The sequence below is a fragment of the Apis cerana genome, linkage group LG15 (genome assembly GCF_029169275.1).
Source record: "Apis cerana isolate GH-2021 linkage group LG15, AcerK_1.0, whole genome shotgun sequence".
Classification (NCBI taxonomy): Eukaryota; Metazoa; Arthropoda; class Insecta; order Hymenoptera; family Apidae; genus Apis; species Apis cerana.
Window position 1 is genome coordinate 7,130,167 of NC_083866.1, and position 13,265 is coordinate 7,143,431.

The 13,265-nt window shown below is 46.2% G+C and overlaps 1 protein-coding gene across 3 annotated transcripts in view; it reads right to left on the reverse strand.

Moving 5' to 3' along the window:
• Positions 1-4,551: 4,551 nt before the first annotated feature.
• The window catches only part of LOC108002263 (mushroom body large-type Kenyon cell-specific protein 1), a 33,135-nt gene continuing 24,421 nt past the window's right edge, over positions 4,552-13,265 (reverse strand). For all 3 annotated transcript variants that reach the window (XM_062085860.1, XM_062085858.1, XM_062085859.1), the window contains 2 exons: positions 12,045-12,987; positions 4,552-11,918 (listed from right to left, as the gene is read on the reverse strand). In XM_062085860.1, the coding sequence (XP_061941844.1) occupies positions 10,382-11,918; positions 12,045-12,987 (2,480 nt within the window). In that variant the 3' untranslated portion in view covers positions 4,552-10,381. The remainder of the gene's footprint in view (positions 11,919-12,044; positions 12,988-13,265) is intronic.

A 13,265-nucleotide genomic window follows, 5' to 3' on the forward strand; every position in this document is an offset into this window, starting at 1 on the left:
AACGCGTCGCCATGACGGACGTGTCTTTTGATTAATTCACCGGCAGTTCAGCGTACTTGGTCCGTAACTAGTTGGTCGTACTTTGAATTTCCGGTGCGGTGTGTGATTTCACTGCGTGTGTGAATTTTGGTACAAACAGGTTTGATTGAAACATCGAGGTAAGTAAACCCACCGTAAGTTCAGATTCGTTCGTCATTTCAACCGATTTTAACCGATCGTTTCGATATGGCGCCACGCTAATCTTCCCAATGATACTCGATATATAATTATTCGGTGCATGATACGAATGAAAAGATTGGCTTTGTTTCGCGCGGCTCATCCCATTCCCTCGCCGGTTCGACCGGTCCATCCCCGATTTCCCTTCTTGACGCGGATTTTTGCGCGGCGAGGTCGGGCTTACATAGTGAGGATGACGATATTAGAAAAAAAAAAAAAAAAAAAACGAAAAGGAACGAAACAACGCGATATACAAACAACTAAAGCGCCAAACTACGAGTACTAACCGGTGCTAACTGTAACGTGGTACCGGCGCCATTTTTGTTTTCCTAACGCCTACTAGTCGAAAAAGTTTTCTAGGCATAGTCAGTGTTGTGACCGACCGCCTCCGATCTGGCCCGCCACCTTCGCGGAAATATGAGATCCGCGACCGACGAGGACGCATCGCTCTAGCCGCAAACAAGACTCGACTCAGTTCGCTCCCCTTAAACTTCGAAATAGGAACATGAAAGTAATTTCGATTCGTATATATGGAACAAGAAGTAATTGTACTTTAAAGAATACATCACCTTTTGATGGACGAATAATATATTTATTTAACGAACTCCCGTTTTCACCCGTTGACGCCCGGATATACGGATATATGCAGCAGCGATCGCGCGTCTTTCTTTACATCGCTCTATATATTTATTTATTCTCTCTCTCTATTTTTTTCCACCGATGCGAAACATTGAATTTCATCTACCGAACCGATTTAATTTATCCCGATTGATCGACGCGAATCGCCGATTCGCGCAACGATACACGAAAAACATATTCGACAAAAGGTTTAATCAAAATGCGTCGATAACCAGTACGAGCGTCTATGCCGACCGAGTACCGACCGATCGCAGCTGTCTTTCCGCGGGTGTTCCGAATCGAAGAGCACGCGAACCGCGTGCCCGATAATGAAAAAAAGAATTTCTTCCAATAGGCAGCGAGAACGGATGATTTCGCGTAGCTCGTTCGTTTCCGCAATTGTCGCGAGAGAGCTCTGCAAAGAAATCGCTGTCAGTCGCAATACGAGGAGAATCCGCGATTCGGACTGTTGTCGGAGGCGTGGTCGAGCACTGGCTTTCCCTCTTTCTTTCCTCATTCTCGCGCTTTCAAATCGATTCCGATTTTTTCTTCCCTTTTCTTTTTCTTTCTCTTTCTTTTCTTCTTCTTCTTCTTCTTCTTCTTCTTCTTCTTCCTCCTCTTTTTTCTCGTATATCTATCTACCTATCTATTTAGATTCCTTCCCTTGCACGTGGGTCGCGCGCGCGATCGCGCGTGCGCGCGGCTCAACGCGCGTACGCGTCAGAAGTTTCTATATATAATTATATATCGGTGTACAGAGCCGGACGTCGAATCGACGCCTTGTCGACTTGTTCGCCCATTGAACACAAATCGGTAAAAGTTTCTTCTTCTCGTCGCGTCGCGTCGCGTCGTCAGGTTTTAACGTATACGAATTTACGATGAAGATCGCCCGCTAATCGCTTCTCGGGGGGAGGGGGACGACTTCTCGTCTTTTTCTTTTTTTTTTTTAGAGTCATTGCATGACTAGAGCCTACGAATTATCAACGAGCTTATCATTAAAGCCAATTAGAAAGGTACCAAGTTTTCGACCGTTGACGGACCGTACCATCTCGGTTTCTATACGTTGGTTCAGGCGGTAATTTCTTCTACTCTCTTCTTCTCCGCCCCTTTCCGATCCTCGATCGGACGCGTACCTCTTCCTTCGTTTCTTTTCTTTCGCGACGGGACGAATAAACGCCCGTTGATCCAAATACGAGCGATCGTTAAATTTTTGTACGAAAAAACCGTGTCACCGTACGAAAAATCGAGCTAGTACCAGATTGACGAAGAAAAGCACGAACGTTCGAAGATACTGAAAGTGGCGTATATCATACTTTGTCGTCGAATCGACGTCGGCTGCTATTTGCAGTGTATGCGAGTACGTGTGAATGTATGTATCCTGTGATTAAGTGTCCGTATGTGTCTGTGTGTGTGTGTGTGTTTATGTGTACGTGTATCATCCTTATGTGAACGACAGGCCAGCTCTTCGTTGATCACGAAAATCCTAACATTCGAGAATGCGTGAATTGAAAATAGAATTTAAAAACACGGTAACCTAGCGCGTAACAGTTCGTTTTCATCATTTTTCTTCGACGTCTGTTGTCATGCGTGTGTAAGTATGGAAGTGTACGTGAATGCGCGTGTCGAAGAGTAGAAGTTGCGTGTCTGTGTTGTTCGTGTCTGATGTCAGTGTACCTAATTGCACTTATTCGACAAAACGGAACGTAAAAATGAACGCAAGATGGCGGCCGGACGGCCCTGGAACGTATATACGGAGGTAATATACTTTTTTTAAAATTTAGCTTAAAAGTCGTCCATCGCTTCTTCTTCTTCTTTTTTTTTTTTTTATTTTTTTTCCTTTCTTTTTTTTTTTTTGCCTCTATCCCGTTCACTGCCTCCTGTCTTTTTTTTTTTATTATTATTTTTGGAACAACCCCACCATCGAACTAAAAAACTTCAGTTTGTTGCTACGGTTATTACATTCGTCGTTCGTTCTGTTGCGAGTCGTAAAAACGTAACGTCGAAACTTAGGCACAATTTGGAACTGTTTAGACCATTTCTACACACGACCCCACTCCGATGATGTTCACGCGTTCGAAGAAATTGATTGGCCAATGATCGATCGATTGTTCCGTCAAAATTCCGTTCTTCTAATTAATCGTCGAAATTTGAAATTCTTTTTCTTTTCCGCATTTTGATCCACAGATAGATACATATATATATATAATTTTCAAAAAGGAACGATCGTGTTGATAAAGAAACGTATCGAGATCAATCGTACAGCCATCCAATTTCGCTTCGGAAACCGAAACACGCGAACATCCCCTGCGCAAACCATACCAAACGTGACGATACTCTGTGAGGTAGCTGACATTGAGCCGTTTCAGGGCCAATCGGACCAAATCTTCCAGTTTTTGGTGGAGAAGCATCCGATTTTTTTTTCTTTTTTTTTTTTTTTTTACGAGACAGACGTATCAACGAAGAAACGGTTTTATAAAAACGATTCAATTTCAACGATGAAGAATTTATATTGAGAAAAATTTATCTTAAAATTCTCCCCTTCTTATCTTTTCTCGACGCGTTCCAATGAGAATGAGAAGGATTCGATGGTCGAATGTTCCGTTCCCCAGAATAAGTAATAAGGAAATATTGCGAGCCTAAACGAAATGGCGCAAAAAGCTTTGAAAAAACGAGAATCTTTGGACCCGACTTTCCGAGCAATGCCCGCCATCTTGGTCCCGTCTGACCACCGGTGTGGATAAACGTATATAATCTCGCGATCTCGCTTCTCCCTCAATATTTTGTTTCGGTTTTCCTTTCCTTTGTTTTGTTTTTTTTCTTTTTTTTTTTTTTTTCTTTTTGTTTTGTTGGCGTTTTCAATCCGCTCTCTCTTACTCCGTCATTTTGTCTCCACACACCGTAATTACAATAGTATTTGTTTCTTTCTTTTTTTTTTTTCTTTTCTTCTTTTATATCCGTAATCTTACACATATACACTAGCTGGTTACAATAATTTGTGAAAAATATACATCAAAATTTTGTTACTTTTTACATCACAGATATTTTAATATAATATATCTTCTTTTAATTCTTAAAGATTTCTTTTTCTTCCCCCGTTTTTTCCTTTTTCTTTTTTTTTTTTTTTTCCTTCCCTTCCTCGACCAATAATCCGCCGTCTCTCGCCGGATTCGTTTCAGCGTATCGTCCGCGACGTGGAGTGAGACGGCCGGAAATCTACGAGCGCGAAATTATTCTCCCAAGATTAATTCAAATTTCGACGAATTTGATTCTTCTCTACGTCTCTTTTCAATTTTTCTACGCAAATTCAAACGCGATCAACGCGGGACAACATCCAAGGATATTCCATTTTCGCGTATTCCTCGATACTTCGACACGCTCTTTTATCCCGCCGTCTTCCTCGAAGAAAAAAAAAAAAGGAAAATAAACCAAATAAATCGACGCTTCGCTTTCCTACAGCCGCGTTGGCAACGATATCTGCCCTAATCTATGCGACCTCGTTATCCATCCTACACCTTTCTCGTTTAGAAAACGAAAGTTTTTCGAAAGTTTTTCTAAAACGGCTCTATCGAAAAACGGACAAAAGAAAAAAATTTGTCCGGGCGCCGATGATGTTTTAAAAGATCACAGAACGTTGTCCAATTACTTTTACACGCCAGCGAATATTATACAATCGTCCGCAAAAATAGATAAAGATCTTTTTCTTCCTTCCTTCCTTCCTTTTGTTTTTTTTCTTTGTTTATTTTTTTTTCTTTTTTTTTTTTAGAAAAACGGCGTATTTTTACCAATCGTTGCTCGGAGAGAAAAATCTTCCCGAGGACGAAAACGAATTTCATTCAGTCTCGTTAAACGAAATCGCCGTGGCAGACACGTTGACGCGACTGTGTCACTGGGAAATCATTATACGGCAGCCCCGTTAATTACGCCGTTAGCGCCGATCGTCCCAATTGTCGCGATTCAATCGTCCCGTTCGTCGACGAACGAGGCTCGCACCTCTCGCGCGTGTCTAATTTGTGCAGGAGCCGTGGCTGTCGTCGTCGAGCCAGAAATTTCCCCTATTCTCAATTTCTCTCGAACCCTCTTTTGCCGGCCGATCCAAGATGACGCGTTACCGCCGTTACTTTTCTTTTTGATTATCGCGTGCCCGCGCATCGGCGATGACGCCAGCGTTCTCGAGAGCGTTATTGTGCGTTGCGTGCGTCGAAAGTAAAAAAGGAAAAAAAGAAAAAAAAAACTTTCTTTTTCTTTTTTTATTCGCTCATTCGTTCGTCCATTTGTTAGATCGTTAGATCGTGTACTGTGCCTCGAGGGAAGGAAAGGAGAACAATTAATCGTTGGTCTCGCGTCGAATTTCATTCCTTCTCGTGGAATATTTAATCGAACGATGGGGAAGCTTTGAATCGAGGGCGTCGAGGCATCGATGAAATCCGTAACCGATCCGTCGCCGATTTCGTCGCGGATGGTAAACGAATCGATGTCTCGTTTCCTTCATCGAGTCGTGGCAAAAAAAAAAAAAAAAAAGAAAAAGGGAGAAGAAAAATCGCGGAACGAGCGGATCGACGACGACGCGGATCGGCTCCTGGGCTAGAGAACGCGCGTGCAAAATATACGTCGCGACGTATACAACTTTTTTCTTTTCTTTTTTTTTTTTTCTCTTTTTAATAACCGTTTAAATTTTAATTTTAACGACAATCATAATTTTTACGCACGTTTTACAATCATCCGTACGATAAATATTCATTTTTCACATCTAACGATAAATCTTTCGATAAAGGGGATATATCGGGAGAGTAGTAGTAGCAATAGCAGCAGTAGTAGTAGTAGTAGTAGTAGTAGTAGTAGTAGTAGTACTCTTTTGTCCCAGAGTGAACTGGATTTTGCAGGGGGTTGGAAACGGTGAAGAGGATTCGATTAAAGTATGGGTAAGGGTTAGGAGGGAGCAGGTGGGACAGAAGTAAAGTTGGGGGCAAGGCAAGTGGGACGAGGGGAAGGGGATAGGTGGAGGAAAAGGAAGGAAAAGAGAGGGGAGGGCGACCTTAAAGACGAAGGGGAAGAGAAGCGAGGAAAAGAAGGCGATAGATCGGGAAACGAGTGTAGAGAAATAGTTCTTCCCTTTCTTTTGGTGTAGTGCTTGGCAAATGTTTTAGAAAAAAGAAAAAAAAAAAAAAGATATCCTTTTTTTTCTTTTTTTTTTTTTTTTTTTTTTTTTTTTTTTCTCTCTTTTTTGTTCCTTTCGAGGTATCGTGTAGATTAAGATCACACCGAACAATTTACACTTTGACGCGAAGCGGATAAGTCGGCTGGCTGTGTGATTAAAAAGGGTTGTGTGTTGGTGTTGGAGTACGGGGATAGAAGGAAGGGGTTTTAATTTTACGTTTACACACAATCATGATTAGTGCTTTGCTTTTCGCTTGTGTTTTTTTCTGCTGTTCAGCTTCGTATATATATTTTTTTTGTTTTTTCTTTTTCAGTTTCTTTAACCCTAAGGAGACCTTAACGTTTACACTCAATAACTTGATTTTTTTTTTTCTATTTTATTTTCCGACGCGCTTCTCTGCGTGGGTGCGTTTCACCCCTCTTAATTCTTTTTTTTTTTTTATTTTTCTCTTCCCTTCAAAGTTACTCCTTAATTCACGGTTTTTTTTTTGCCTTTAAGTTTAGGGGGGGCGGGGGTAAATTTTTGTTAAGTTTAGTTCCAAAAAACACCGAGAGAATAGCCTTGCTTACACGATTTACTTTTTTTTTTTTTATTCCGTAAGGTAATAATTTTTTTTGCGTTAGTAAGGAATTTTTGCATTTTTTTTTTTTTTAAAACACCGAACATACATGCCTTATACTTTATGTACAGCCTAGAGTCTTTCAGTCGTTACTTTACTTAAAGAGAGTCGTATGAGATGAGTGCGTGAATTTATCCTTTCGTTTCCTCTGTCCTCGTCCTTTTAGAATCAGAATTCTGTGAATAATGATCTCCTTCCTCGATACGCGAGAAAGACGGAAAATCATGGCCCGCGATCTACATTATATCGACGCGTTGTGAAACGCGTCACGCTAAATTTCCTCGCGTATACGTCCCTACACGTCCCTAACGCGTGTTCGTGTTGCTAAACGAGTCATGCTTTCGTACGATTTCGTCTTGGTCCAAACGTTCTGCTCGGCTACTACAACTAGCGAAACGACGAAATCACCACTATTTTTCTTTTTTTTTCTTCTTCTTCTTCTTCTTTTCCTTTCCTCCATTTCTTCAACGTGTTCAATATCTATATAATATTAGTTCAAGGTTCTCTGTCGAACGGAATTTCTAATATGAAATACGAGAAGATACCTCGATACCTAGTCGCGCGCACGACGCTCATGGATTACTCTGTGAAAAAATTAGTGAAAAGAGGAGGGACTGGCGTTCTTCTCGTTTCGTGTCTCTCGCCGCGGCCGAAAAAAAAAAACAGTCGCGACGATTCCCTACTCTACTCGAACCTATCACGCGACTGATCCTTGCAAATTAACGCTATAAACTCGTTCCCTAATATTCGTTCTCTCGCTAACTCTATCGTGTCCTCGTCCTCGTCATCGTTCGTCTCTTTCGTCGTTGTCGTCGAAACGATCGATAAGAAGCTTTTAAAAAAATCGTTCGATTCTCAAAAAAGAAAAAAAAAAAAGAGCATCGGCGAGCACGCTAATGCAGTAAAACACTCGATTTCTTCAAAAAATTGAAATTTCTAGATACTTCCTAAAAGCGACGGTGATGTGGCGTCGATCATTTCGACGGTTGTCTCCGAATTCCATCTAAATTTCATCTCTAAATTTCATCATACAATCGATGCTAAAAAATCGAAAGGATCGGTGGAAAAAAATTCGCATTCGTCGTGATGCGAAGGTCGTAGAATTCGTAGAAAAATTCAGACGAGAAGAAACTCTATCGTTCGAAACGTTTGCTCCCCCTTTCTTTTTTTTTTTTCTTTTTTTCTTTTTGCCTCTCCCCGATTTACGTCATTTACGTATTTCTAACTAAATCGACCACCACGCTTTTTCTATTTGATCGATTCGATCCAGAAGAAAAAGGGAAAGAGCACCGATCCTTCTAGAAAAACGAGAGTGGGATGTTTCCCTCTTTTTTTTATCTTTTTCTTTTTCTCTTCTTCTTCTTCTTCGCAAGTGAAAAAATTCTACGAACGCCGCTGTTACAGCTGCTTCTCTTCCTCTACGCGATAGAAAATTTGCATTTGTATCAAAATGTGGGCGTTGTCGCGCGTAAGAAAAATTTTTCCTTTCCCTCTTTTCTATTTTTCCCCTTCTTTTTTCGCACTTCGGTAAAGAGCGACCGAGTGAAGAACAAGCCCGCGCCTATACACGTATAGCGATATTTTCCCCTCCAAATAACCAAATATCCCTTATATATCCTTATCTACGCGTTTTTCATTTTCTTTCTTTCTTTCTTTTTTTCTTTTTGCGTATTATGTATCCGTGTGTGTGTGTACGTGTGTGTATGTGTGGATTCCTCGATCGGTCCATATCGCGGTAACAGAACGATTTTCGCCGATGAAAATTCTCCTCTCCCCCCTTCTTTTTTCTTTCTTTCTTTCTTTCTTTCCGGAGACTGGAAATTGTTTCCAAGATCTCGTCTTCGAATCGATTCTAAACGACGCCTCGTCGATGAAGATCGCCTTAATCTTTCTGATCAACTTTATCGTTCATCCCTTTTCCTCTTTTCTTTCTTTTTTGGAGCGACCAAAAGCTTGAGAGGGGGGGTTGGGGGGGTAAAACGCGTTTCTACCGAACGCCAGCCTCGAAATAATCGAGATTAGAGAAATATTGTCGCCTTGTGAAAAAACGTCATCTATACGCGCGCCAACAAAAGTCTTGGCTCGTTCTCGTTTCGCATACGTTCGTTAATGACCAAAAATATATGTATATATATATATATGTATATATAATATATCATTCCTTATATAATTATGTTGCTCCTTACGAGTTAAGTAATGTTAGTTAGTAGGTAATAAGTTTTTTTTTTTGCATTAGGTAGTTTTACATCGATAAAGGAAAAAAATACGTTGTTGTTGTTGTTGTTGCGTCGGCATTATTTTGTTAAATAATTTGTTCGTGTTCTCGACCTCGACCGTCTTTTCTTTTTTTTTTTTTTTTATTTCAAAAGTCCCGTGTCTGTCGCATCGTTCGACATACCGTACGTTCGATTCGCGCGCGATTTGCTCGGCCGGATGAACAACCCTCGCAGAATTCTTTTTCATCGCGCGCTCCCGTGTCTTATCTCCTTTCCTTTTTTTTTCTTCTTTTTCCTCTCTCTCTTTTTTTTTCCCCTCTCACGGAACTGTCGCGGACTGTCTTAACGCCGCTCCGCCTGTACTACTACTTCCCCCCGTTTCTTGTTCTCCGACACGCCAGGATGTCGTATCCTCCTGGACGTGGATCACCCGACCGAGTGAGTCGGAAAGCAGTCGTCCCATGTGCACGTGTCGAAAAAATTGTGTTCGATAATTATTAATCGAGCGAACGAGTATACATTTCATTACTGGCTGCGTGTCACTGTGTGAATATGGGGCCATTTGTGTGAGATCAATTGGTGTGTCTATGTGTGTGTACGCATGTGTGTATGTACGTGTGTATGTACGCGTGTATGTACGCACGTACAATAACATTGTACGTGTTGCTATATCCGTTTTTATTTTTTTCTTCCCTTTTTTGCGCCTTTCCACGAAATATTCGCCATAGAGTCGAAAAAACAGTTCCGGTACGACCTACCGTCAGCTGGACAGGAGATCGAGGAGGCCGGATACTCGTGTAAAACCGATGGAATCGCAATGGGTTCGCGGATGGTCGGGGTATTTTTCGCTTACTACACTTACTCGTTTCTCCTTTTCTTCCTCCTCTTCTTCCTCTTCTTCTTCTTCTTCTTTTCTTCCCCCCTTTTCTCCCCCCTTTTTTCCCTCCGTTTCCTTCAATCTCCCATAGAACAATACAATACGGAACCGCTCGCCTCGACGCGGGCGGTTCTCGACTTCCGGGTGACTTCCGGGTGGAAAGGGCAGGGTGAGGGGCTTCCGAGGGGGCTGGTGGGTGGTAAAAAGCGTGTTCGCGTATTCGAAACGTTTGCGCTCGTCCTGTGCACGCGCACCACGCACACACGCGCATCACCTACGGGGGAGGGAGGTGCTCGGCTTTCACCTCGGGGCCTTCTCCTCGGAAACGGTGGTTGGTCGCGCTCGCTTTCATAGCCGAGGCGCGACAAAGTCACGAGTGCACGATTTCCGGTCGTGTTTCCGATCGCCGGTTGGCCGACGGAGACACCGAGAGGGGGCGGCAACGCTGCCAAGCGCGAGGCCGAGGGAGAAAGGGAAAGTGGAGGCCGAGAATCCTCCGGACCGTGGCGACGCGGTGCGTCGAATACCCGCGGAACGGTTCGGGCGGGAATCACCCGGGCGCGTTACTTAAACCCCCCCGTACGCGTCTACGTATACGCGCACGGATCGTGTTTCGCCGTATTTATCATATATCGTAACTTTTATACTTATATTGGTCAACGATACCGACTTTTCTTTTCCTACTGCTCCACGGAGTCTTCCATACTGATTACGGCTCCGTGTTGCTCCGCCGATTGTTGTTGGCTGTTCGCCTGCTCACCGGACCTGTTGTTCCCGCTATTGTAGCCCCGTTGCAGTTGCACGACCAGTCCGCTCACTGCACCGTACTCCTTCTGTTGCTGCTGTGGTTGTTGCTGTGCTTGTTGTTGTTGTTGTTGTTGTTGCTGTTGTTGCTGTGGTTGTGGTTGTGGTTGCTGCTGCTGCTGCTGCTGCGGTTGTTGCGATTGCTGCTGCTGCTGCTGTTGTTGTTGTTGTTGCTGCTGCTGCTGCTGTTGCGGCGGCTGTTGTTGCTGTTGAGTCTTCTGGCTCGAATGATCTACTATAAGCTTACTATCACAGGCACTTTTTTTGTCAGTTGGTACGGCGTAGAGATTGTGTAAGTCCGGGTAATGATTCAGTTGTTGCTGTTGCTGTTGTTGTTGTTGTTGTTGTTGCTGTTGTTGCGGTTGCTGAGGGGCCGAGGTGAGAGTTTTCCTGTCTCGATCCTCCTGTCCACCGTTGTGAACCTCGCGTTCCCTGCTGCTGCGATCGAGCTTAGTCGAGTCACGGGTGCTGTCCTCGTCTCTGCTTCCGGCTCTCGAGATGGAGAGGGGCGTGGGCGGCGACGTGAGTCGGTCGCTGCCGTCGTCGTTTCGACCCCTGTCGGACGGTGACGGGCTCAGGTCGACGGTGGGCACGCGCTCGGGCCTCTCGGGCACCGGCCTCCCCCCGCTCGCCGAGGGCCCCCTGTAGCTCTCGTCCTCGCTACTGTCCTGCGCCAACCTCGGCACAGGCGTCCTCCTCGAGTTTCTGCACAGTTGGTCGATCAACGCTTTGCTCCTCATCGACTCGGGGATTTGCTGCTGCGAGCTGGGTTGCTGTTGCTGGTTCCTCGCCTCGGTCATCGCCCTCTGGTCCCTTGGAATCCCCGTCTCGAGGCTCGACCTGATCAAATTGTCCAAGAAACTGCCGTTCGCCCCCGACCCGTCGTAGATGCCCTCCGAGACTTCCCGCGGCACTTTGCTCATCTGCGGCGTGCCGCGCGAATTCGATGTTCCGGCCGAGGTTTCCGCGATGCCCGCGCCCACGCCGACCCCTTCCCTCTCCCTCGCTTGATGCTGCTGCTGCTGCTGCTGCTGTTGTTGTTGCTGCTGCTGCTGTTGCTGCACCATGGCCGCGTTCCTCTGCTGCTCCTGCAGCCCTCGGATCCTGCTCGTGGCGAAATACTGTTCGGGCAGGATGGTGGGCACGTTGGGCGCCCCTGCCATGAACGGCGACGGCATGAACGGCGGCGGATTCCAAAAATTGAACGGCGTGAAAGGTAAGTGAGGCATCCCCTCCATGAACGATGGCATCTTGATTCCGTTGGGCCCCGGTATACCGCCCGGCGACGTGAAAGGCTTCTGCGGCTTCAACTGCGGCTTCTTGTCCGCCGTACCCGGCCGTATGTTGGTCGCGGCTGCCGCCGCTGTCACGGTGGACGTCTCCTTCGCCTTATCGTCCGATTGCTTCTGGTCCCTGGAACATCGATCGAAGGCAAAAGTTGGCGTGGCGATCGCAACTGTACGCACTGCGTATACAGATGGACGAAAGTGTGGACGAGGGAAGAGGAGAAGAGGGAGGAAAGGAAGGGGGATACGATACCTCTTCCTCGGCCTCATCAGATGCCGTTCCTTGACTTTGTACTCGAGGGTGGAGTGCGGCACCCCGTAATAGCTGCCCGCGCGATGCACGCTCATCTCGCCCCTTTGAACGGCGCGCACAGCCTCGACCAGGCTATCCCTATCGTAGTTCCTGTACTTGCCCCGCTTCGGCCTGGTTCCCTTGCCGCCGGTGGCCGGCTTCGGTTTGTTCGCCTCTTGGCTCTGCGGCTTCACCTGGGCCTGGGCCTGGCCCTGTTGCGCGTTGGCCGGCTGCGGCGGCGTGTATCGCCCCCTCTTGAACGGGCTCGGGTCCGTCATGATCGGCTGCTGCGACTGCACCACCCCGCCCGGCTGACACCCGCCCATCCCACCGCCCGACACCGTCTGCCCCTCTTGGAATTTCACGCTGATGCTCTTCGCGATCACGTCGCGAAAGTTCACGGCCACTGTCTTCCCCACCAACGAGTTGGTCGGGCTACTCGTGCCCGAGAACGCTGGACTCGCCCGTTCCAGGAGGCCAGGGCTCGAGGCCGCGGTCGCGAATCCCTGCGCGAACGCGGCCGAGGTCGGCTCGCCGTTCTTGCTCGAGCATCCGGGCGTGCTCGCGGGCTTGTAGGACGGAATCTTGAGGATCGCTCTCCCCTGCGCGCTGTCGCTCGCCTCCTCCTCGATGTTCGGATTGAAGTCGTCGTTCGTCATCGGGCCCCTCTGCTGCTGTTGCTGCTGCTGCTGCTGCTGCTGTTGCTGCTGCTGCTGCTGCTGCTGCTGCTGCGACTGCGCCTGCGCCTGGGCCTGGGGATGCGTCGAATGCGTCGATTGATGGTGATGCAGCTGCTGATGCGGTGGCTGCGACTGGTCCCCGTTCACGCTCTTGCTTAGCCTCTTGTCCTCGCTCATCAGCCTTCTCATCACCTCTGGAATGCGGTAATCTTGGGTCTCCATGCCTGGGTGGGAACAGACGGAGAGACGCGATATTGGATTATTATTATTATTATTATTATTGTTGTTATTATTATTGGAGATCGATCGAGGATCGAGAAGGACGCGATTGATCGTCCGTCCGTTAAACTTTTCGCGCCTATCAACGTTTGTCGTAATCTCGGATTAGACCAACCGCTTTAAGTCGGCCGAGCCAAGTTCCCATTGAGAAAGTGAAAAAAGTGTCGGCGACCCGTCGACCACCACCTGGCTTCTATCGATTTCCGAAGACCCACCGGCTCGT